Genomic DNA, 21,813 nt, shown 5'->3' with positions numbered 1-21,813 from the left:
CATGTAATGAGAGAGGCATCTCCTAGAGATTGTGTTCCTTCTCTGAAACAGAATTTTCTGCATTTCATGTTGGCTGCAGTGGTGAAAATGTTGACCTCAGGAAACCCCCGAGCTAGGAATATTTTGTTGAGGACTCAAGTCCAACTTCCATTCATAATTTAGGGAAAAAAAGGTCTGCTGAGGATATCTGCCAGGCTGTTTTGTATACCCAGAAGGTAAGAAACCGAAATGACTCTCTGGTTGCCTCTGTGCCAATTCCAAAACTTTATTGCTTCTGTGTAGAGTGAGGGGGAACATGCTCCTCCATGATGATTGATGTAATATATACAAGCTACATTGTCTATCGTGATCTTGATTGACTTGCTTTTGATTAGGGGAAGAAAGTGGAAGCAAACATTTCTGAATGCCCTCAATTCTAGCAGATTGATGTGCAAGTGCACTGTTCTTGTTGTGACCATTTGCCTTGGGCTGCGTGAGGACCCAAACCTGCTCCCCACCCAAGGAGACATGCAACCGATATTATGATTGTAAGGAGATTCTGGATAAACAGGATTCCTGCACAAATCTTGAAAGGATCATTCTACCAGGTGAATGATTGTAGAACTGGCTGGGTATAGACACCAGTTTGTTCAGATTGTGTTTGTTTGTGTACATAAACTGTCCTGAGCCACCCTTGGAAACACTGAAGATGTAAATTGCTGTTCTGTGTTATAAAAACACAAGCTGCCCTATCCCCCAGAAGCTGCAGACATGTACTTGCTGGGACTCAAGGACAGAGCTGCATTCTTTGGATAAGGTTCTTTAGAGCAAGGAACCTTTTAGGAGGGACATAAGCTCTGCCCATCATTGAATCCAGAAACATTTCTATAAAAAGTATTTGCTGTGTAAGAGTACAGGTCAATTTATTGAGATTTATTTGTAATTCTAGACTGCGGGAAAGCAAAGTTCTTGTTTGAACTGCCAATTGTACTTCCTGATAAGACCGGCCTTTGAGGAGCCAGTCATCGAGGTAAGGAAAGACTCTATTATTCCTAGACAGTAGTGGTAGGAAGCTACAGCTGCTATGATTTTTGAGAAAACCCTTGGAGCAGAAGAAAGGCCAAAGGTACCATAGGTGCTGACTTCATGGGTGCTCCGGGGCTGGAGCACAAGCACCCACGGGGGAAAAAAATGGTGGGTGCTGAGCACCCACCGGCAGCCCCCCTACCAGAACCTCCCCCTCCCGCCAGTGCCTCCTGCCCACTGGTGGGCCCCGCAAATCAGTGCCTCCCCCCCCTCCCAGCGCCTACCGCCTGCCGTGGATTAGTTGTTTCAGGAGACATGGCGGGGGGAGGAGTGAGGACACAGCATGCTTGGGGGAGGGGGTGGAACTGGGTGGGGAAAGGGCAGGGTGGGGACAGGAAGAGGTGGGGTGGGAGCAGAACAGGGGTGGGAAGAAACAGGGCGGGAGTGGGGTCTTGGGGATGGGGGGGAGCACCCCCTGGGGCAGATTAGAAAATTAGCACCTATTTCTGGTACTGGTTGTGGTTGTGATTGAATGTGAAACAAAGAAATCTTATGAGAGAGGGATGAATTGCTATGTGGAAGTAGTGATCTTTTAGGTTGAGAGTTACAAACCAGTCCGCAGAGTCCAGGGAGGGAATTATAGCTGCTAGGGACACTATCCTGAATTTTAGATGTATGACATGTTTATTCAATTACCTGAATAATTGCCTGAGGTCTAGTATTGGCCTCCAATTCCCATTTTTCTTGAGTATCAGAAAATATCTTGAATTAGAACCCTTTTCCTCTGTGTCGAATGGTTCTATGGCCCCTAGACTTTTGAGTGATGTGATCTCCTGTGCAAGCAATTGATCGTGAAAGGGGTCTGGGAAAGGGGGTGGAGGGAGAGATGGAGGTAAACTGGATAGTATAATTTGATATAATGGCCTCCGATGCCCATTTGTCTGATGTTATCGCCTCCCTGCTTGTTGGAATAGAGAGAGGCAGTATTCAAATTAAGGAAAGGGATTGTATAATGCAGTTGAGATTAGACTCTTGGCTAATCAAAACTGGCATTTTGAAGATGTTGACAGCTAGGATGAAGCAACTGAGGTAGTCATTGGTTTCTTTTTAGAAAATCGACTTTAGAAGTTGACTTTTTAGCTGGCGGTTCTCGGCTCTTTATATCTCTAACATGTTTATAGTACAGTGATTTAGACCAAATTTCTCCAACTTTTGAAAGATGAGCTCTCCTTTCAGGAAAATATTGTTAAAGGCTTATATGTATGTTAGAGTTTTAATTGCATGAAAGTAAATTGTCTTTTAAAATGTGTCCTTTATTTTGTAACTATAATATGATTCTTTCTTTTCTTTCTTCCATGCTTTCATGAGCAGTGAACTGGTTAACACTGTTGACATTTAAAGTATCATCACTGGCACCTAAGTCAGCACCCTTTGGAATGAATGGGGTTTCTCACACCTCAGAGCTAAAGTTTCAGGCTATCCTGCAAATTCAGACAGATGTGTCTCAGCTCATGTTTGGAAATTCTCTTCACTGTCCTAGCAGCTAAAGACTAACTTAAAAAAATTGAACCTGAGATTTTGGAAAACAATTGAGAGGGTCTATCTGTTCCATCCCTTCCAACTAGTCGTTCATGCTCACCACCCAGGGGTATACCCATACTCTGGGCAACGCTGGCTTAGCATACACGATGAGCGTTGGGAATGTGGGTGAAGTATTGTGTTTTGGTGTAAGGAGGTTGTTGTTGGATAGGGAGGACATAAGTGTTGATATAAGGTCAGAATTAAGGCTGTTGGGAGAACCATAATTACAGTGTCCTGATTTACAAACATTGTGGTAAACCTAACCCATCTCCACCATCAAAATAACACGGTGGGGTAATTTCTGTGAGGTGAGCCTCACAGAAGTTTCATTTGCCTGAGTTCCATCTCACAGGTTTTACCATGGTAGGAGTGATCCAGCCTTTTGAGATTAAATTCCTTTTCTCCTTCCCCATACAAGTGTTTTATGTTGCATCTGAGCATGGCGTTTCCCAAAGGAATGGTCCCAGAAGACCTGTCTGGTTGCATGATGCTGGTTCCTCCACCTTAACTGCATCTGGGACATTGGTGGGGGGCTGAGCTCTGACTGGGGCCCATGGGCACTAAATAATAGCAGTCTTTAAAAGACGTTAAAATACATTAAATTCTTGGTCTGCACAATAATGAATGGGTGAGGGGAGGTGTCCAAGAGACATCTCACTATCAAGGGACAGTCCACACTGTGAAAAAGTTTAAGAACTGCTCTCCAGCTCTAATCTGCCTGCTGCATGTGCTCAAAATATTGTCAATAAGTATCACCAGACAGAAATACTTAAATGACCCAGATTATAAATAAAACATCAGACTTTAATAGGCACTTAAGGAGTGGGCATTGTATTAAGATTTTTATTGCCATTTTGTGTGTATGATACACATTTGTCCTCCTCCCTTCCCCCCAAAAAAGAAGAAGAAGAAAACAACCTAAACACTGTATCTTTTGGGTTAAAAAATATACATTTTATCATTTCAAAATTTGAATTTTTGTTCAGATGAAACTGCAACTTTCACATTAAAATATGTGAAAATTTGTGGGTTTTTTTGCGGGCAAATTGTTGTGACTTTTTTTTTGAATTTCGCATAGCCCTACACAGAATATCAGCAAAAAATTTGTAAACACCACTTCGATAGCCTTGGGGTGGGAGGGGATTTGGAATGTATTAAACTAAAACATTTAAATAAGCCCTCAAATTTTCTTAGAGATAAATAGCAATAGTCACACCCCCATATCTTGTTCTTGACACTTTCCAGTCTTAAGTTTCAGGAAATGAAGGGAAGGGAATAGCAGGATTTGCTTCTTTGGTTTAGTGTCTGTGTTGTTCTCTTGCTCTTTCTTCTGCTGGAGTTGATCTATAACGACCAAAAATACAATAGATATGATGAGAGTGGCTCCTGCTATGTAGAACCCTGCGCTGTAATTTTCTGCCATGTCCACAATCAGACCTGGTGGGAAAAGCAAATGATAGTGGTGTGATTTGTCAAGAAGAAATTAATGGAAATTGCTGAGATATCTTATTAACAAGGGGAACACCTTTTCTTTGTGAGTTTGTTTCATCTTCTGGCTTTGTAAAGGTTAATTCACCAGTTTAAGATACTTGTAATGACAGCAAATGTAGAACAGGTTTAGGCCCATCTTTACAAAATTAGTTGCCTAAATTGCTCTGTTTGCAAGTGCACTTGTTCAAGCTCAGTCGGTAATTGTGTGTGTAAGCATCTGCTAGTGGGTGCAGTCACCAGTTCTGCAGGTGCAAATTTGGGGAGCAATGGACAGATGCATGGGTACAACTTCATCAGCCACAAAATTTAGCCACGTGGACTATGAAGTATCTGACTGCTTGTTGTTTAGAAGCCAGTAGTGCCAGTTTGGCTAGCACCATCGCAGGTTTTGAGCATCTGTCCTAGTGAACTGGTTTCCCACCCAATTTCCAAGAACTGTACAGCAGGTAATGGCCTCCTGCTGTGCTTTTTGCAAGTTGTCTCTCCCTCAGCAGCAGCAACTACTGCAGAGTGGGAGGGTCCAGAGTACTAATGAGACCACAAACAGGGCAGGAGGCAACAAAGAGTGGGGGGAGGAGGGAACAATCTATGGGAGAGTAGAGGGAACAGAAATTGTGAAGAAGCCATGTAGAGAAAGGAAGAGCATAGGGTGAATCATAGAGGATAGAAGGGAGGGCAAGTCATGGGCGACAGAGGTGAGCTATATCGGTGTGATCAGAGAATAGAAGGGGGGCCACTGTGGGATGGAACAGGGAAATGATAGATTTTACTGTGGATGAATTTTCAAACAATTGAGTGGCCACTGGAGGGTTTGTGCTGTCTCTGGTGAATCCTGTGGTGTTTTCCTGACCCTCCTAAGAGGAAAATCCCCTAAAATCCACCAGATCAGTGGATAGGAGCCTCATGGTCTTCATTGTGTTGGAAAATGCTATTTCCTCCTCACACACATGTTGGCGTTATACCTGACCTATACCAGCTCAGATTAATACGGGGGATGGGAAAAACATTAACACTTGTTAAATCCCTTTATTCATGATGAGCCAAGCTCAACCCAAGGGCAAGCAAGTGCAATTCCCCTGAAGTCAATGGAGTTTGCATCTGCTCATGCCAGGGCTGAAGTTGGCCCAGTGACACCAGTTTGTAAACTAAGTGCATGGTATTTTCTGAGTCCCTCAGGGAGTGTGGAGGCCCCTCTGTATTCTTTTCCACTCTTGTCTCAAAGGCCCTATACACCCAACAGAAAAGGACCTGCAGGGATACGTTTTGCCATATCAGATTCTATTGGTGGACTACCAAGCCTGATACCCTGTCTCGAATAGTGGCCAATGATATAGCATGCCAATGTGCCAGGTGCAGTCATCCTAGGGCAACATGAAGCTCTTCTGTTGGAGTGTCCTGGGAAGAGGAGTTCATTTGAAGTATCTGCTATATTATCAGCCACTATATAGCTGCAACTCTCCATGCAAACAGCAGCAGAGACTATTAGATCACCCTTATCAGCGTATTCTTAACAGGAACAGTTCAGAGCACAGTGTACTTATCACTTATTTTGTTTACAGGAATTTAATGCTAGTGAAAGATGCCACCAGGCTGACAGCTCTACAGAATTAAATTCTCTGTTTAGCCACAAAACAGGAGGACAGCACAGATAGTGGCACATTTATATACATAAAAACAAACCCTACAGTATTGTGCTGTAGTTGCCCAGTGCACTGCAGTGTTGCTGTTGTTAGGTGCTGTATTTTGGACAGTCACTGGGTAGCACTGTAGTAATTTTCAGAAGGGTAGTGTGAGCTTCCTTCTGGCACCCTGCTAGTGAGCCTCAGCCCTGACCTGGGGCAAGAAGTTGGTCCTGTCTTCAGGTCCATTCTATTCTTAGCTTCTCTGCTGTTTGGGACAGTTATTTTTCAAAGAATCATAAAAATTAGAGAGAGAGGAAACTCTTATTTCTAGCCGGGCTTCAACATGGCCTGCAGATACCACAGTGACAGGTATGGTGTAAGAACGTGAATGGATGGATAGGATATTGTGGGTGCACAATCATGCTGTGGCAGTGAAACGCAGGCACAATTAATTTTATCCACACTCATATCCATCTAGACAACTTCCTGGTTTGCTAATGCAGTCAGGTAGCTTAGACTGCTCAATGAATGCAGTTGCAGATGCAGTTAATTGTGCCTAGAATGCTGGAGGCAGTCGGACCAGAACTATATGGAAAAGGGCTGTAAAAATTTCTTACTTTCTGAAATTATGCTGTTACATGGGACTGATTCGAAAGACTCCCACTAAATTCAATGGCTCATATGCATTGGCTTACAATCATATTGGCCTTTTCTCTGCCGTATCACATTGCAAAATTATATCTACTTTGCTGTCCGCTGTAACACCAAAGTCTCCGTCAGCATTACTGCTTAATATCCTGCTTGGATATCTGTGTTTTGTATTTTTCTGCAGTCTTTGCACTTGAATTTTTCCAGCTTATATTTCTACTCACTCAAGGTTTCTCTATGTGGCCTATTTCTTCCCACTGTTTTTTGTGCCACCTCTCCATTTAATATATTGATAGGCTGAGATGCTGCCAGAAAACATATTGGTATGTTGAGGAGGCACTTGTTGCACACCCTAAGTGGCCAAGCTTTGAGCGGAGGTTCTCTGCAGTAGGCCGGAAGGGGATGGAATCCTCCTACAGCCATTACCGCTGAGCAGTATCACCGCTACCCTGTGGCCAATACTACAGCCTCAGGGATGCGGTAGCCCCCACAGTTCATACCATGTCGTCATGGCTATATCCCCCTCCTCTGCTTCTCCCACAAGCATGGTCTCTGTGCTGGGACACTGGGAGTCCTACAGCATTGTACTCCATGGCAGGGGGGGCGAGTTATATGGGGCTGTGGTGCCTGTGCTCCAGGAATATTCAGGGCCCAGGGGCCCGGCTCCACCAATGTTGGGGGCTGGATCTCTCCCCTGGCCCTGCGTGCCTCCCCCGAAGCATCTCCCAGCCCCACCTGCCATCCCTGGGTGATTTAAAAGGGCTCGGGGGCCCCCAGCCACCACTGCCACCACTGGCAGAGCAGTCGGAGCTAAGGTGGCTTCCTGCCCGGCCTCGCACCGCACCACTCCTGGAAGCAGCTGGAACAGCCCTGGGGGTGGGGGGATCTGTACGCACTGCTCCCCCCCCAAGTGCCGACTCTGCAGCTCCCATTGGCCAGGAACTGCAGCCAATGGGAGCTGCGGGGGCGGTGCTTGAGGGGTGCCCCCCACCTAGGAGCCTCTGCTAGAGGGGTGTGCCAGTCGCTTTTGGGAGCCACCTGAGGTAAGCGCCTCACCCGCACCCAACCCCCTGCCTCATCCCAGAGCCCGCCCCCCCCACAGTAAGTAACTCCCTCCCAGAGCCTGACCTCCACACCCCCTCCTGCACCCCTGCCCCAGCCCAGAGCCTGCATCAAAACTCCCTCTCAGACCCCGACCCCTCACCCCTCCCGCACTCAAACTCTCTCCCAGAGCCTGAATCCTTTCATGTACCCAAACTCACCCCTACCACACCCCAACCCCCTGCCCCAGCCCAGAGCCCGCACCCCAAACCCCCTCACAGAGCCTGCACCCCTCCTGCATCCAAACTCCCTCCCAGAGCCTTAGGCAGGTGGGGGGGGGCAGGGCGAGACTTGGACCCATTCTTGGCACCACCAAAAATTTGCACACCATGGAGCAGGTTTGTATGAGGGCATGAATGCCGGCAGGAATCCTGCCACTCTCCCACCAGTTTCACTGCTGGGAGGGCTCTACACAGAGGGAGGAGAAGGGGCAAAATTTTCTCCATAAGATTTAGTCTGGCTCTTTGTATTATCAATTTTGTAGCTCAGATAACTAGAGATGGGCTTGAAACATGGCTAAAATCCATACTGGAGGAAATTTGGACCAGATCTAAACTTCTCAGTTTGAGCCTATCGCTACAAAACAACAAGCAGTTCACTAATAAGCTGTGTTTATGAAAGTGCCATCTCAACTTACCAGCAAGAGGAGGCCCCAGAAAACCTCCAGTGCTTCGAATAAGCATAAAGAGCCCCAAGGCACTGTCAAAATCTGACATACCCACAACTTCTGCCAGCACTGTGATGTGGATGGACACTGTCGCACCAAAGAAAAAGCCATAGAAGCCAGTGAATATTGCCAGAGACAGGTAATTATTAGCCAGTGGCAATAACATCAAAGACGTGCTGATCAGAACAACTGTCATTGTCAGCAAGTGTATAGTCCTAGTAAGGTGGAGGTTAGCATACCAGCCACACAACAGCCTGCCCATGAAGTCCGCTATAGCCAAAATGGACAGGAGAGTTGCAGTCCAAGACTCATCTATCCTTAGACTGTAGCTAAGTGGAACCAAAAATAATGGGGGAACGAAAAAACTCATAGCAGCTAAAATACCAAAAATGGCATAAAGCATAAACTCCAATCTCTTCACAAGCATCCAGTTGAATGTTTTTTGTGTGTTGGGAGATGCATGTTCCTTGCCAGCCTTAGGCACATCCTTGCCGGATGGTCTCTGAGCTTCAGAACTCCTAGCTTCAAGAATGCAACGGTTCTTCAGGGGTCGCATCAGTGCTCCACAGACACATATATTGAGTTGAATGCCACCGATGATCAACAGAGCACTTTTCCACCCATATAGACCAATTAACCACTGAAAAAAAGGGCCAAAGGTGAATGCAAAGGCACATTCCCCAGCACTGGCAACAGCATTGGCCAAAGCCCTTCTGTTAGAGAAATAATGGCTGACAATGCTAATGGCTGGTGTCCATGAAAAGGAAATCCCAAGACCTGCATGGGAAGAGAAGAAAAGTTAGACTTGACCATGCTATTGTGTCCAGGCAGGAGCACACCGTTACAGCAGAAAATGCTTTCACACTATTACTTCTGTGTTAAATTTGCATAGTTAAAATCAGGAATTGTAAAAAGTTATGCTTCCATCAGCAGCATTAGCTCAGCTGTGTTACACATTCTGTATGTTTGTGTCAGGTGTTTTATGACATTTAGGTACACATTTAACCAGAAAAACAGAAATACAAAGTAGTGCATATAGATAACTTTGCATTACTGTCCTCCTCACTGCACAACTTTTGTTTTTCCAAAGACTATTGACCAATTTGCTACTGACTGAAACAAGTCATGCAGCTTAAACTGGATACAATTTGTGATGCTGCTGCGGCAGCACACACAGAGTGAAAATGTCCTGAGCCATATCCAGGCATTAGGCTGATGTGCATTCAAGTGCACGATCTGAGGAAGGGAGCAAAGATGGCATTATGCCATCTTTATGTGGTCCTCATTCTTAGGACAGGCTGGAAGGATTTGGCCTTACAGTTGGTGTAAGCTGGAGCACCCATAACAGCTCCCAAGAGTCAATTCTGCTGGCCCAGGATTGGCAGATTTCAAGAAGCTCTGGCTTCAGCCATGTCCTCTCACACAACCAGGATGGAACCAGAAATGGGTTACTATGTCAGCTTTATTCCCTGATCAAGGGGAATCCCCAGCTGACTGATTAAACCAGCTTTCCAGCCTACTTGCATCATTGGAACAATGCAGTGGGTTGGAGCAGGCTGAGGATCTGGCCTGTGACTCAGGGTAATGGCCCTGTGATTTAACTTATTCCACACAAAGTGCGGTATTAGGGACACATTTTTCTTGCACTTCTGCTACTTTGAGGCTCCTCAGATGCACTGCAAAATCCTTAATGCCTCATTAGTTTAAAAATGAAAAGCTGCTGATTTTCTGGTTGCAGTTAGCTGCAAGTGAAAATGAAGCTTATCTATCTGTTATGATTATTTGCCATTGCAATTTTCTGATGCAGAGTCTTACCCACCTAAATGGGGGGGGGGAGTGTGCATTAAAGCTTTAAAACGAAAATAAATAAAACCAGTAACATTACAGCAGAAATTCGATATATTAAAAGAAAAAAAACACTGAAAAAAATCACCCTAAATGAGGGGTCAGAAGTGCAGGTGTGAGACATCATTTTGATTGTACCTTGTAGGAAGCCAGTAGTTGTATACATCCAGATAGTGTTGAAACCAAAAGACCCCAGTGTCATCCCTGAGAAAGCCAGGAGTCCTCCAATTATCACAACTGCTCGATGGGTGTATCTTGCACACAGGCTGCTAGCTACTGGTGCTAAAACAACAGCAAAATAAGGATAACGCAACATTAGGACATGAAGCTCACTAAACCAATTACACAAGAAAGGAAAACATTTAAGGAAAAGTTTCCCTCTCTTCTGTACCCGGCATCTGTCTGATCCAGTATTCTGTTGTCTCTATGTATATGAGAAAATTAGAGCTGAATTCTGTTGTGCTTATCTGAAAGGAGAATTTTGCCCCGCAAATGTAAGACTCCCTACTGAGGAAGGGCAGCTCTAGCAGCATAATCAGCATGTGTTTAGGGAGGGGTATTCTGGGGTAGAGAGCAGACTTTCTGAAAAAAAAAAAGATTTTCAACATTTCCTTTGTGCAAGAGTCCTACTGAATTTAATGAAACTAATAATGTTCTGTATAAATGATCCTAAGCTTTTAATAGAGAATGAGATTCCAGCTATACGATATTTTGGTCAATTTATTAGATTTTAATACTAGAGTATTATATATCTGCTAAAGTTTGGCTTAAAGCTTCTATAGAAAAGTGATCAATTATCTGTTACGCTCTCTAGTGCTTACCCAAAAGGGGCTGTAAAAAACAGTAATTCCACAGGCAGAGAGTTGATAAAGCTGACTCCTTCTTGACGTTGCAAATCTTCTGTAATGTGCTGAGGAGATGCAGGAGATCCATATTTGATTTGAAGTATTTTTCCTATGTGTTCTCAGATTCAGTCCCTAAACTTGTTGGACATTAGGGGCTTCTGCATCTCTTGGTGAGCTATGGGAACTGTACAACACACAATAAACAGCACAGCTTATATAGTTTCCCTGGGTACTGAGCAGTTCTTCGGGAGGGCTGGTTCTTTCACTTGTCATTCACAACTTGCTGCAAAACTTCCAGAATCTTAGACCCTGTGATCCAATCACATTTCAGAAGCATCAGTAATGTTTAGGTACTCCTCTTGGAGTATAATCCAGTGCTTTTTGAACTCAGTGACTATCTGTTCATTGATGTCAGTGGGCATTGGATCAGATGATTACTGCCTACCATTTAACGGACTGTTTTATCTTCTGTGTACAGTAGTTACTGAAATGGCTAGAAGCTGTGTGAAATTGTATGACATTTCTATGGCCACTAGAGGGAGCCGAGGTTTGATTTTACTTTAAGAAGGAAGCAGATTTCATACAAATGAAGTTCCTAAGATCATAGAAATTAGAGTCTGAGGAGGGAATGACATTTAGCTCACTGGGTCAAAGTTAGACTGGGAGCAAATTGTTTTCCACTTGTTTAAATACCTATTTATCTGAAACCCCAGTAACTGCAAATGGTCTCTGTTGTTAACATTCAGACATTTCAATAAGATTGTTTATCCTGTATCTTGTTTTACATATTACAGTAGGAAATCTCTACCCTTGGGTGGGGAATAACAAAGGGAAAGAGTGGGGGAAAAATGAAGCCATAACTGTGCTAAGAGTAATAGTAAAGGTACAGTCTGAAGCAAAGAAATTCATGGCTAACAGGATGAGTTCTGAACAGACCAGCTGGCTTCTTACACTGGAGTCTCAATCTGCTGACCGATACTAAACATGCTGGAAATGAACAGCGTGTGATGGGTACATCCTGTGCTGCCCACTATACTGGGAACATCAGTTTATAGTGGCAGCACAGGAGCTGAAAGAGGAAGAGTGCGGGGGGGGGGGGGAATAAAGTATTTGACCTCAATAGCTTCAATGGGCAAAAGAGTTCGGAACCACTGATATGTTCTGTGCTGTTTGCCTGAGTGCCATTGTTAATGGCCTCTGCCCATTCATTCATGCACATGTCTAACGTACAAATCCTGGTGTAGAGTATGGAACAGCCCAAGTTTCTTTGCAAGTTAGAACACTTACACATGAATAATAGATGCTGAGATGGCTGGTACAGATGAGGCCTCCTGCTACAAACTGATCAAGAAAGTTGGGAGCTTCCATTTACTCCACCAAAGGCTGAGTGCTCTACCCACTAACTAAAATACTCAGCAGCGTTTCATGAATCTTTGATTCACTGTGGTTAAAGGTAACATTTAGATGGAACAGTTATCATCCATACCAATTATGAGAGGCAGTGAACTTGGTCTAGGGGGATGATGACTGTATAATATTTACAGATACTTTGCCTTTTTATAGTCCGTTCCATCCAAAGATCTCACAGTGTGTAACAGATATTAATGAATTAAGCCTCAAAACACTCCTGTGGCAATATGTGACCCCTACTATTTGGATAGGAAACTGAGAAGAGAGACCATTTATATAATTTGCCTCAGGTCACACAGTGAGTCTGGCCCATCTGTAGACAGAAGACAATGCTAGCCCTTAGGATGGTGTAGTTTATTGCTGTTATTGCACTGTTGATACCAGCTTGAGAGGGCATCATACTTTCCAGGCTATGTAAGACTGCCCGTTTTCAAAGTTGGATGGTTTTGGGGGGAAAAGTTGCCTCAAAGGGTCAGATTGTGGAAAACATTTGTCACAATTTCATTTGTCCCCCCACTCCTCAAACACCTCCATATAAAACTCTCTAAATATGGATTTCACAGTTGAGGATAGTTTGGGTTAAAAACAGTTTGGGATAAAAGAAGAACTGACCTGAAACTTTCCCCACAACTGAAACTAACCCTACACCTTTTTTTGAGGTAATATTTAATATATGTGTGTTTATGTACCCCTAGCTGAAATTCCCCAACCACTGGAAAGATTCTGATAAATTCTGACAAGTTTCTGAATGGAAACTTTCTACCCAACTATTAAATCACAACATTCATTTCCTTATCCCTATACTCTGGTACTGGGAAGAAAACTGACTTGTACTCATGTAATCTGACTAGCCTCAGAGCCTGCTGAGCAGATGTATGTTTGGTATTTGGTACATTTTCTGATCCGTCCCTTTACCATCGCCCCATGTTATGTCATGATTTGAAAATTCCCATGAAAACAGTTTTCCCAAATAGACTTTTTTTTCAGACCAAGATTGTGCGCAAGTCACACAAACAGTATCACAATTGGTCACTGATATGCTGACCTCATGGACTAAACAATTTCCATTATGATTACTTATTATAGTTTTACAATGGGGTAGAATGAAGGGTAGGATGGGTGTGCTCTAACCTGTGAAGGGTTAAGAAGCTAGGATAACCTCGCTGGCACCTGACCAAAATGACCAATGAGGAGACAAGATACTTTCAAAAGCTGGGAGGGAGGGAAAAACAAAGAGTCTGTCTGTGTGATGCTTTTGCCGGGGACAGAACAGGAATGGAGTCTTAGAACTTAGTAAGTAATCTAGCTAGATATGCGTTAGATTATGATTTCTTTAAATGGCTGAGAAATTAAGCTGTGCTGAATAGAATGGATATTCCTGTCTGTGTGTCTTTTTATAACTTAAGGTTTTGCCTAGAGGGATTCTCTATGTTTTGAATCTAATTACCCTGTAAGGTATTTACCATCCTGATTTTACAGGGTTTTTTTTCTTTTACTATTTCTCCTATTAAAATTCTTCTTTTCTAAGAACTGAATTTTTTTTTTTTTTTTTTTTAGTGTTCTTAGGATCCAAGGGTTTTGGGTCTGTGGTCACCTATGCAAATTGGTGAGGCTTTTTACCAAACCTTCCCCAGGAAGTGGGGTGCAAGGGTTGGGAGGATTTTGGGGGGAAAGACGTCTCCAAACAACGCTTTCCTAGGTAACCTGGTCAGACGTTTGGTGGTGGCAGTGGAAGTCCAAAGGAAGTAGGGTAAAATAGTTTGTACCTTGGGGAAGTTTTAACCTAAGCTGGTAAAAGTAAGCTTAGGAGGTTTTCATGCAGGTCCCCACATCTGTACCCTAGCGTTCAGAGTGGGGAAGGAACCTTGACAACCTCATTACTGGCCAGCATGGGGAAAAAGAACAACCCCCAGCAGTCCTTCCTCCTGGTGTCTGATAACACTCGTACTCTTCAGTCCTCCAGCAGCTCATCCTCTCACTCCCAGCTCCTTACATGCCTCTCCCTAACTGAAGTGAGGTCCTTCTTAAACCCAGGTGCCCTGATTAGCCAGCCTGTCCTAATTGATTCTAGCAGCTTCTTCTTAATTGGCTCCAGGTGTCCTAATTAGCCTGCCTGCCTTAACTGGTTCCATCAAGTTCCCGCTTGTTTTGGAACTGCCCGTTACCTTACCCAGGGAAAAGGGATCTACTTAATCTGGGACTAATATATCTGCCTTCTATCACTCTCTGTGACTGTGGGGCCTATATCCAATCCTCCGTCCTTTCATGTATCCAGGCACAGTTCCTCTGGGCGGCGTCCACTGACTCCCTTGACGCCTTCGAGGAGCAGTGGGCGCTGTCTGGGGTTCTTTGCCCAGTGTTTCTGTCTGGTTCCCTTTGTCTGACCCTTTGACTGCACTCCTGTCTCTGTTATTTTATTAGTTGCCCGAAATCACTTGGCTTCCAGGTCCTTTGGATCCTCCCCTTAGGCTGCGGGTGGGTCCTTTAGCAGTGGGCGGGCTTCCGCCCACCCACTTCCTGGATCTCAATAGGGTCACTCTTCTGTAGCCATTTGGGTTGACCCTGTCACAGTATATAATGAAAAGCTGTCACTGAACCATCAATCATTTTTTTGGTGGAGGGAAGTGAATTTGTTTCTGAGAAGGAGCAACGATTTCTCTGGCAGTTTTTTTGTTTTGTTTTTGTTTGTTTGTTTTTTTTAATGGCGGCTATATGAAATTGTTTGGGGGTTTGAGATCTTGGGATAAGTATTAGGGATATGGACTAGTGGGCAGGGTTTGCAGCCAGAGACATGGAAAAAGTGTAATTTAGTACAGGCTTCTCTAACATATTACATGGTAGCACTGTCATAGACATGAATGCGGGAATGGGGTACGTCTAGGCCTTCCTTAGTCAGTGGCAATTCCCAACTACTACAATAGCCCCTTGATTGCTACTGTCAATCTCAATAAACTAGAAGGCTGCTTTAAATTGAATTATGCTGGGAGACTGGCTTGGCATGCAGCCAGCTCAAGACTGAGGGAGTGGAAAGGTCACACTTGCACAGAGCTATGCTGCACACTTGAGATCTAGGCCTGATTTTAATTTCATTCAGAGATCTCAAAATGCCTTCAAAGGTGGGTCAGTATTGTAATTATTATCATCCCCATTTTACAGATGGGAAAACTGACACACAGAGGTTTTTGCAGCTTGCCCCATATCACGAGGAGAGAACCCTGGTCTCTTAATTTCCAAAGTGCCACTATTTGTTATTACTGAACATTCTGCCTTTCCCTTCATCTTTTAATTTTTGGCAGATAGTAGATATGTGGATGTAGTTCTGGAACTGGATCAGGAGGGTTTAATGTTAGTGTAAACATGCCCCATATTTACTTATTCTGTTGCTTTATGTACCCATGTGTACCTTGGAGGGATGTGTTTCTGTATATAGTTAGATAGACATGATTTCCTTTGTGTGTCTGACAGGTTTGTGAAAATACCTAATGAAATATGAATCACACAGTAAACACAGAGACCATTGGGGGCAGGAGGGGACACTTATACTCACCTCCTAAGTGAAACATGGCAATAGTTACCGATGTAATCCAGGAAGTGGTGCTTGCGAGTTCATCAAAGTGCTTTTGAATTTCAACAAAGAACAAACCAAAGGTCTTTAGGACAGCAGTGGTGAGGCCCATTACTATGAAGGCTGACACCACCACCACCCATCCGTAGCCACCATCTGGTGGGCTGTTTACTCTGTGCTGCATCTTTTCTGTATCTTGAGTCTTCTCTTAGATTTTTTTTGTGTGAGAATTTTTTTTTAGTAGCTCTGCAAAACAATAAAAGTTCCAGTATTAAAGAGATGTCATCCACTTCTCTGGGAATGACTAGTGATTAACTATAAGTACAGCGATCAAGTAAAGAATAATGTGGACTTCAGTAATTTGGTTTATAACATTCACTGAAGGGTCCCTGAGCTGGGAAGCAGGAGTCTCAGAAGAGGGATAAAAAGAGCAAGAGGACAGGGAGAAAAGGATGAGGAAGGAGAAGACAAATGAGAAAGTGGAAATGGAAAAGAGAGAGAGAGAAAAAGACAGAGGAAGAGATGGGCATATTCTTAAAGAATGGAACCAGAGAGCCCAGCTCATACTGAGCCTTCAACAGCCCCAGCCTGCCCAGTTTTTGAAGCCGTGCTGTTAAGGCTGCCAAGCCCAAAATTTGATTCCTGCCTTGACATTATGTAATTTAAAATATCCCTTGGCAGCAACTTCCCCATCCCCACCAGCTCTCTAAAACCAGGACTACAGCTCTCTGTAAATTGCAGCTGCAGGGCTGAGCTAAACAATCACTCTGTTGTCAAGTGTGCATAAGACATGAGCATACACATCATGCTGTTCCTCTGGCTGGTGCTGTTTGCGTGACTCAGTAGGAGATGTAAACTGAGACGATTCCTGCTGTCTCTGAGCTCTAGAGGGTAGGAAAGATGTCCGTTTCAATCTTCTGTGAGTCTACAAGAATGGGACTAAGAGGGAGAGCAGCAGGTCACTGCTCATGCATCCTCATGTGCATAGCAAAGCCCCTGAACATGTTGGATTTCTCATTGCTGGGTTGCCCAGTTTAGCAGCTGACTTTATAAGCCAATTGCAGACCCCAGTAACAAGTATGATGAGTTACCTTATTGCCCGGGGGACATTTTAAAACAGAAAAAGTCAAGTAAGAGAAGTTGTGTTTGGGACCTCTGAACCTTGACACTGTCTTTTTAATCACTGTGTAGATGCCTTGATCGTTGCAGACAAAGCCTTCTCTTGTTCCTGCTTGTATCCTGAACAACGGTGAAGAGGCAGTTTGGAGTAAGATTCATCAACTGTTGATAAACCTAACTATCCTGTGCATTAATGTGACATGCACAGAGGGAATATGGAAAATGAAAAGGAACATTCTGCCTCAGCCTGAACAATGAAATAACTTTTCAGTACTTCAGAATAACATCAAATTCTATGAGCAGGAGGGCTGAGCCCACATAATAGGAGACAATTCTGCATAAGATCCTATAACAGGTGAAGACAATAGTGGTCTTACCTGCGTGAGAAGCATGAGAGCAAGTCTGAGAATGGTTTTCAGCATGGAGCTGTGTGTTATTCTAGGTCCACATACAACATATCAGGGAATCAGTGTTTCACCTGTACGGGGGCAGTGGGTAAAGGCCTAATAGTGGTGGTTTGGGGTGTTATCCTTTTTGGAGATATTTTAATAGATGTGTCTCGTTTGGTACATTCCTGAGAGAGAGAATTGTTCCTCTGAAGTCTTATGATGAACTTGGGATCGTCGGCCTTGCAGGAGTGATTGACAAGTGGGCTGGAGTGGGTGAACTCTATCAGACACAGGAAAATGCTTCTTACCTCCCACCATTTTCAGTGTGGGCACTGGAGGGGACTTTCTGTAGGTCTGGCTGTAAGCATGTATGCCATCGGTTAAAAGAGGCATGGTGTGGAAGACCGTTTTGATCACAGAAGGAGGATGTGTGCTGTGTGCTGAAAATGATCCCGTTACTTGTATTTATCTTGTCTGCGTGCAGCTGAAAGGTGTGACAATTGTGGAGTCCAGACCTGCAGAACCCACCTGGCACCAAGTGCCCACTGTAAGCCCCAAGGTAACCTTGCACAAATGATGTTGTTCTGTGAGCACCAAACACTCTTAAGAATAAAAAGGAACCATCTGAACAACTTTCTGAGCCAGAGCAAAAAATGCTTGAGGCTCCCCCCTGTAAGAGGCTGAAGCAAAGGAACTTTTCTGCCACATGTCTGGCTCTTATTTCTGACTGATATGTAGAACTGGATGTATTTGCATAACAGAGACAGGGCTGGCTGCAAAAGACAGACAAGTGAATCAGCTGCAAAGGGGACTGAACTATGTCCAAAAATCTCCCAGACAAAATAAATACTCAAGGGAAGAAGGAATGTCTTGTGGTTAAGGCACCGCACTGGGAATCAGGAAAATTGGGTTCAGTTTCCAGTTCTGTCACTGAATTTCTGTGTGGCCTTGGGCGAGTTACTTAATCTTGGTGTGCCTGCGTTTCCCCACTTGTCAAAAGGGGCTAATGCTCCCATACCTTACCTGAGGTTTTGTGCCAAATCCATAAATATATGTAAGTGCTCTGATATTGTAAAAAATATAGACTAGGGCAAAGTTACAGCTGTGCCCTGGGTTGCTGTGCTGGAAGGAGGCAGTCACAAAATTTGGTCTGAGGCACTGGGGAGCACAATTAGGGATGCAGCAGTCATGACCAAATATGTGCACGTATCTGAGCAAGGTCATGATGAGGTGTTATCCCTGTGCCTGAACAAGAGAGTACAAGCTATCCCTTTGTACAGATAGAATAAGCTCTGCTGTTTGTCATGCTTCACCCAGTACAAAATAATTATGAAGCCTTACAAAGGTCTAATGCCTCCTGACATCACCTTGTACTCCTCAACCTTCCCAGCCTGTCTCTGCCACATAAGAGGCATGATTTAGCCCATAATATACACAGCAACTTAACTCTCTCCTCCTCCTGAGTGCAAATATATCATAATTTAGGTTACTGCTCTGATAAATTTTATGATAAATTTTATCTTAGATTTGTTTCGCAGGATCTTCTCCAATCTTGGAATGCCAAAAGTAGATGGTTGGCGGAATGGCACCCCCTCAGGTAGTCCTTCCACATAGAAAACCTCTGGGTAGGATTCAGATGATGCAAATGGGACCTTGACAGGCTCTGGTTAGTTTTAGTAATCATGGACTTAGACTAGATACCCTCAGTTATCAGAGTAATTAATAATGTTACTGTAGCCAGATTTCTGGGAAATTTCCCTGCGCTGCAGGTACTAGAATGATCTGTTGTTATTGAGAGTACATTTTCAGCAAGATTCTACTTTTACCCACCTTCATGCTTAGGTACAAGGAAGTCAACTGACCCATCCAAGGACACACAAGTGAGACAGTAACTCAGCTGGAAGTAGCACCCAAGATCCCCTGTCACCTCACTCGTGTGCTCTAACTACTAAAATGTGGTAAGTGCAGAATATTTCAAAAGTCCCCACGTTCTCATCTTGTCACTGTGACTTCCCTATGGAAGGAGAGGAAGAAAGGGATGCTTTATGTGTAGGGAAACTTCCCCTTCTCCAGCAGCTGGCTTCCAAAAGGATCTTTTGATTAAAATGTAAAAACTGGGTTCCAAGTACAAGCAGCCTTTCTAGTATCAGACTGCTTCCTAGTTCAGAGCTCTCTCATGGCTGCCAGCATGGGAGCACAGGAAGAGAGGACATAGGGAGCCCCTGCACAAAAGGCAGCCACATGTTTGTTTACATACAAACATGTATGTAATACTGCGGATCGCCTGCTGCGTGGAGGCATGGTCACTTTGAAAGATTCGCTGAGAGCACTCCATGCCTGGCTGAGCAAACAGGAAGGGGATTTTCAAAATTCCCAGAGAATTTAAAGGGTGGGTCTGACAGTTGTTCGCTTGAGGGCAGGGCAATAGAGTTCAAAGTGATGACCAGAGTGGCTAGAACAGGCATTGTGGGACACCTGTGGAGGCTGATCAGAGCGCATTAATAGACCAGGGCATCCACACTGGCACCACGGCACTCCAGCCGGGGCGCAGCAAGCATTATGCTTCTCCTGGAGGTGGATTACCGGGAGTGCTGCAGCCGTGGAGTCCAGGCGCTCTACATGCCTTTCCAGACGCCTGGTGCTGCTTTAATGCACTCTAACTTCTAAGTGTAGCCATGCCCTGTGTGTGGATCGGGGAAGCAACCAGTGCTGTTCAACTTAGAGAGCAGATGACCATGATCCCATCTACCTCTGCACACCAGCAGGGCGGTGCTGGGAGCAGTGGTACATCTCCGCAACTCACCAGCTACTAAGGCACATTGTTCCTCTCACACATCACTTGCTCGGGCACTGAAGGTGCTCCCCTGGCTCTCAGAACCAGAATGTAGCTCTAATATTGTTACCAGTTTTAGGACACGTCAGACATGTGCAGTAAGTTTGTCAGGCACTAATAATAGATAATAATGTGTACTCTTTTGTCAATCTACAGTTGAGGACTCTAAATAACCTTCAAAGATTCATTAAGTCACACATTTCGGTTGTGTGTTAGACAAATAGTAGTATCTCCATTCTGCAGATGGAGAAACTGAGGTACGGCAAGTTTAAATGACTCTCCCCAGATCATGTAACAAGTCAGTGGACGAGCCAGGAATAGAATCCAGAAATCCTGAATCCCGCTCTCCTGTTTGAATACAACCAATATAAACAAATGCCCCAGAATTATTTAATTCACTCTCAGTCAAAGTCTAATCCTGTGAATTCAGTGGAAGTTGGAGATGCTTAGCACCTAGCAGGATCAGGTGCACAAAGAGGAGAAAATTCAAGTACTGAGCTTTCTGATGCTTAAACGAAAGGCACTAGGTAAGAGCAAAGCGATATCATTTTATTATTATTAATTATTATTATTAATAATAATAATCAGTTTTTCCTTTCTTTTTATTTAAGCACTGACAATGGCACCTTGCCTTGTCCCTTGGTCTTAAGGGAAAGGAAACACCACTGAGGTGAGTGAGGTATCAAAAAAAAAAGGGTGGGGGAGAACAAATCTCTTCATGTAAAAGGCTGGGACTGTGACACAATTATTATAAAAGCTGCTTTACAGCAGAATTATGTAACCAGTTACAAAAGGGATTATTGGACTTGCAGGTATTTTCATACTGAAAGCCAACTGCTGAGTGTCTTTTTAATAAGTGAGTGACAAACACATCAGAACAAACCTTTGTTAATTGTCATCAGATTAAAAGTCTGGGGGTGGGGGGGAGGAACACAAATAGCAATGCATGCTGAAATCCACATAATGTCTGTGCCCTGTAATCACTGTTCAGTAAGATACTTTCTGATCTTTATCTGAGGTTATAAATTGGCCCTGACTACACCCTTACAAATCAGTTTTGCCCCCACAACTTTCAGGTGTTACATAGCTGCTGCTAATGATTGTTCCTGGAGCATAGAGGTAAGAAGCCATCTTATTTAATAAAATCTTCCTTTCCTACTTCGTTAATGTCATTTAAGTGAGGGACAGTCTAAACTAATATAGGCAATAAGGCAGCTCACATACATGTCTTAACAAGAAGACTGAGAATAGCAGAATGCTGTCCAGAAGCTTGTCTAAAATAATTAAAGTATAACACAATGTTATGGATTATTTTACCTTCTTCAGATAACAGCAGCCCAGGTCTGAGCTGGATATGCAGCTCTTCCTCTACCTTCCAATGTCACATAAGCTCTTGATTTGTATTGCAAACCACCAGTTCCTGTTATTCATTCTTCTCCACGTTCAGTCTAGTCAGACAAACCAATCTCTGGGATATGTGCATTGTACAGGATTTTTAGCCCAAACAGCAGTATGAGATAGGAACTCCTTTTTTTCTCTTAAGTCATTTGGCTCCTCCTACACTCAGAGAGGCAGTTGGACACTACTAAGAAACCAAAGAAAGCAAGGGTGGGGTGGGGAGGTAGGTGGGTAAGAAGTCATAATAGGTGTGGTTGTATTTGTATTAGGCATGGGCGTTTGGATCGACAGTTT

At 43.9% G+C, this 21,813-nt stretch overlaps 1 protein-coding gene across 1 annotated transcript; it reads right to left on the bottom strand.

The window, feature by feature from the left end:
• Nucleotides 1–3,796: 3,796 nt before the first annotated feature.
• LOC311521314 (monocarboxylate transporter 13-like) lies at nt 3,797–21,586 on the bottom strand (the record flags this gene model as incomplete). The annotated part of the gene is made up of 5 exons (XM_084629601.1): nt 21,439–21,586; nt 15,763–16,026; nt 10,099–10,242; nt 8,086–8,892; nt 3,797–4,023 (listed from the first exon to the last, which is right to left on the bottom strand). Exons 2-5 carry the CDS (start codon nt 15,962–15,964, stop codon nt 3,797–3,799), a joined length of 1,380 nt encoding a protein of 459 aa, XP_084485727.1. The 5' UTR covers nt 15,965–16,026; nt 21,439–21,586.
• Nucleotides 21,587–21,813: the final 227 nt, after the last annotated feature.

The sequence above is a fragment of the Lepidochelys olivacea genome (genome assembly GCF_965140295.1).
Source record: "Lepidochelys olivacea isolate rLepOli2 genome assembly, chromosome: 5".
Lineage (NCBI taxonomy): Eukaryota > Metazoa > Chordata > Testudines > Cheloniidae > Lepidochelys > Lepidochelys olivacea.
Note: the sequence above shows the minus strand (reverse complement) of the source record. Positions and strands in the feature narration are given on the sequence as shown.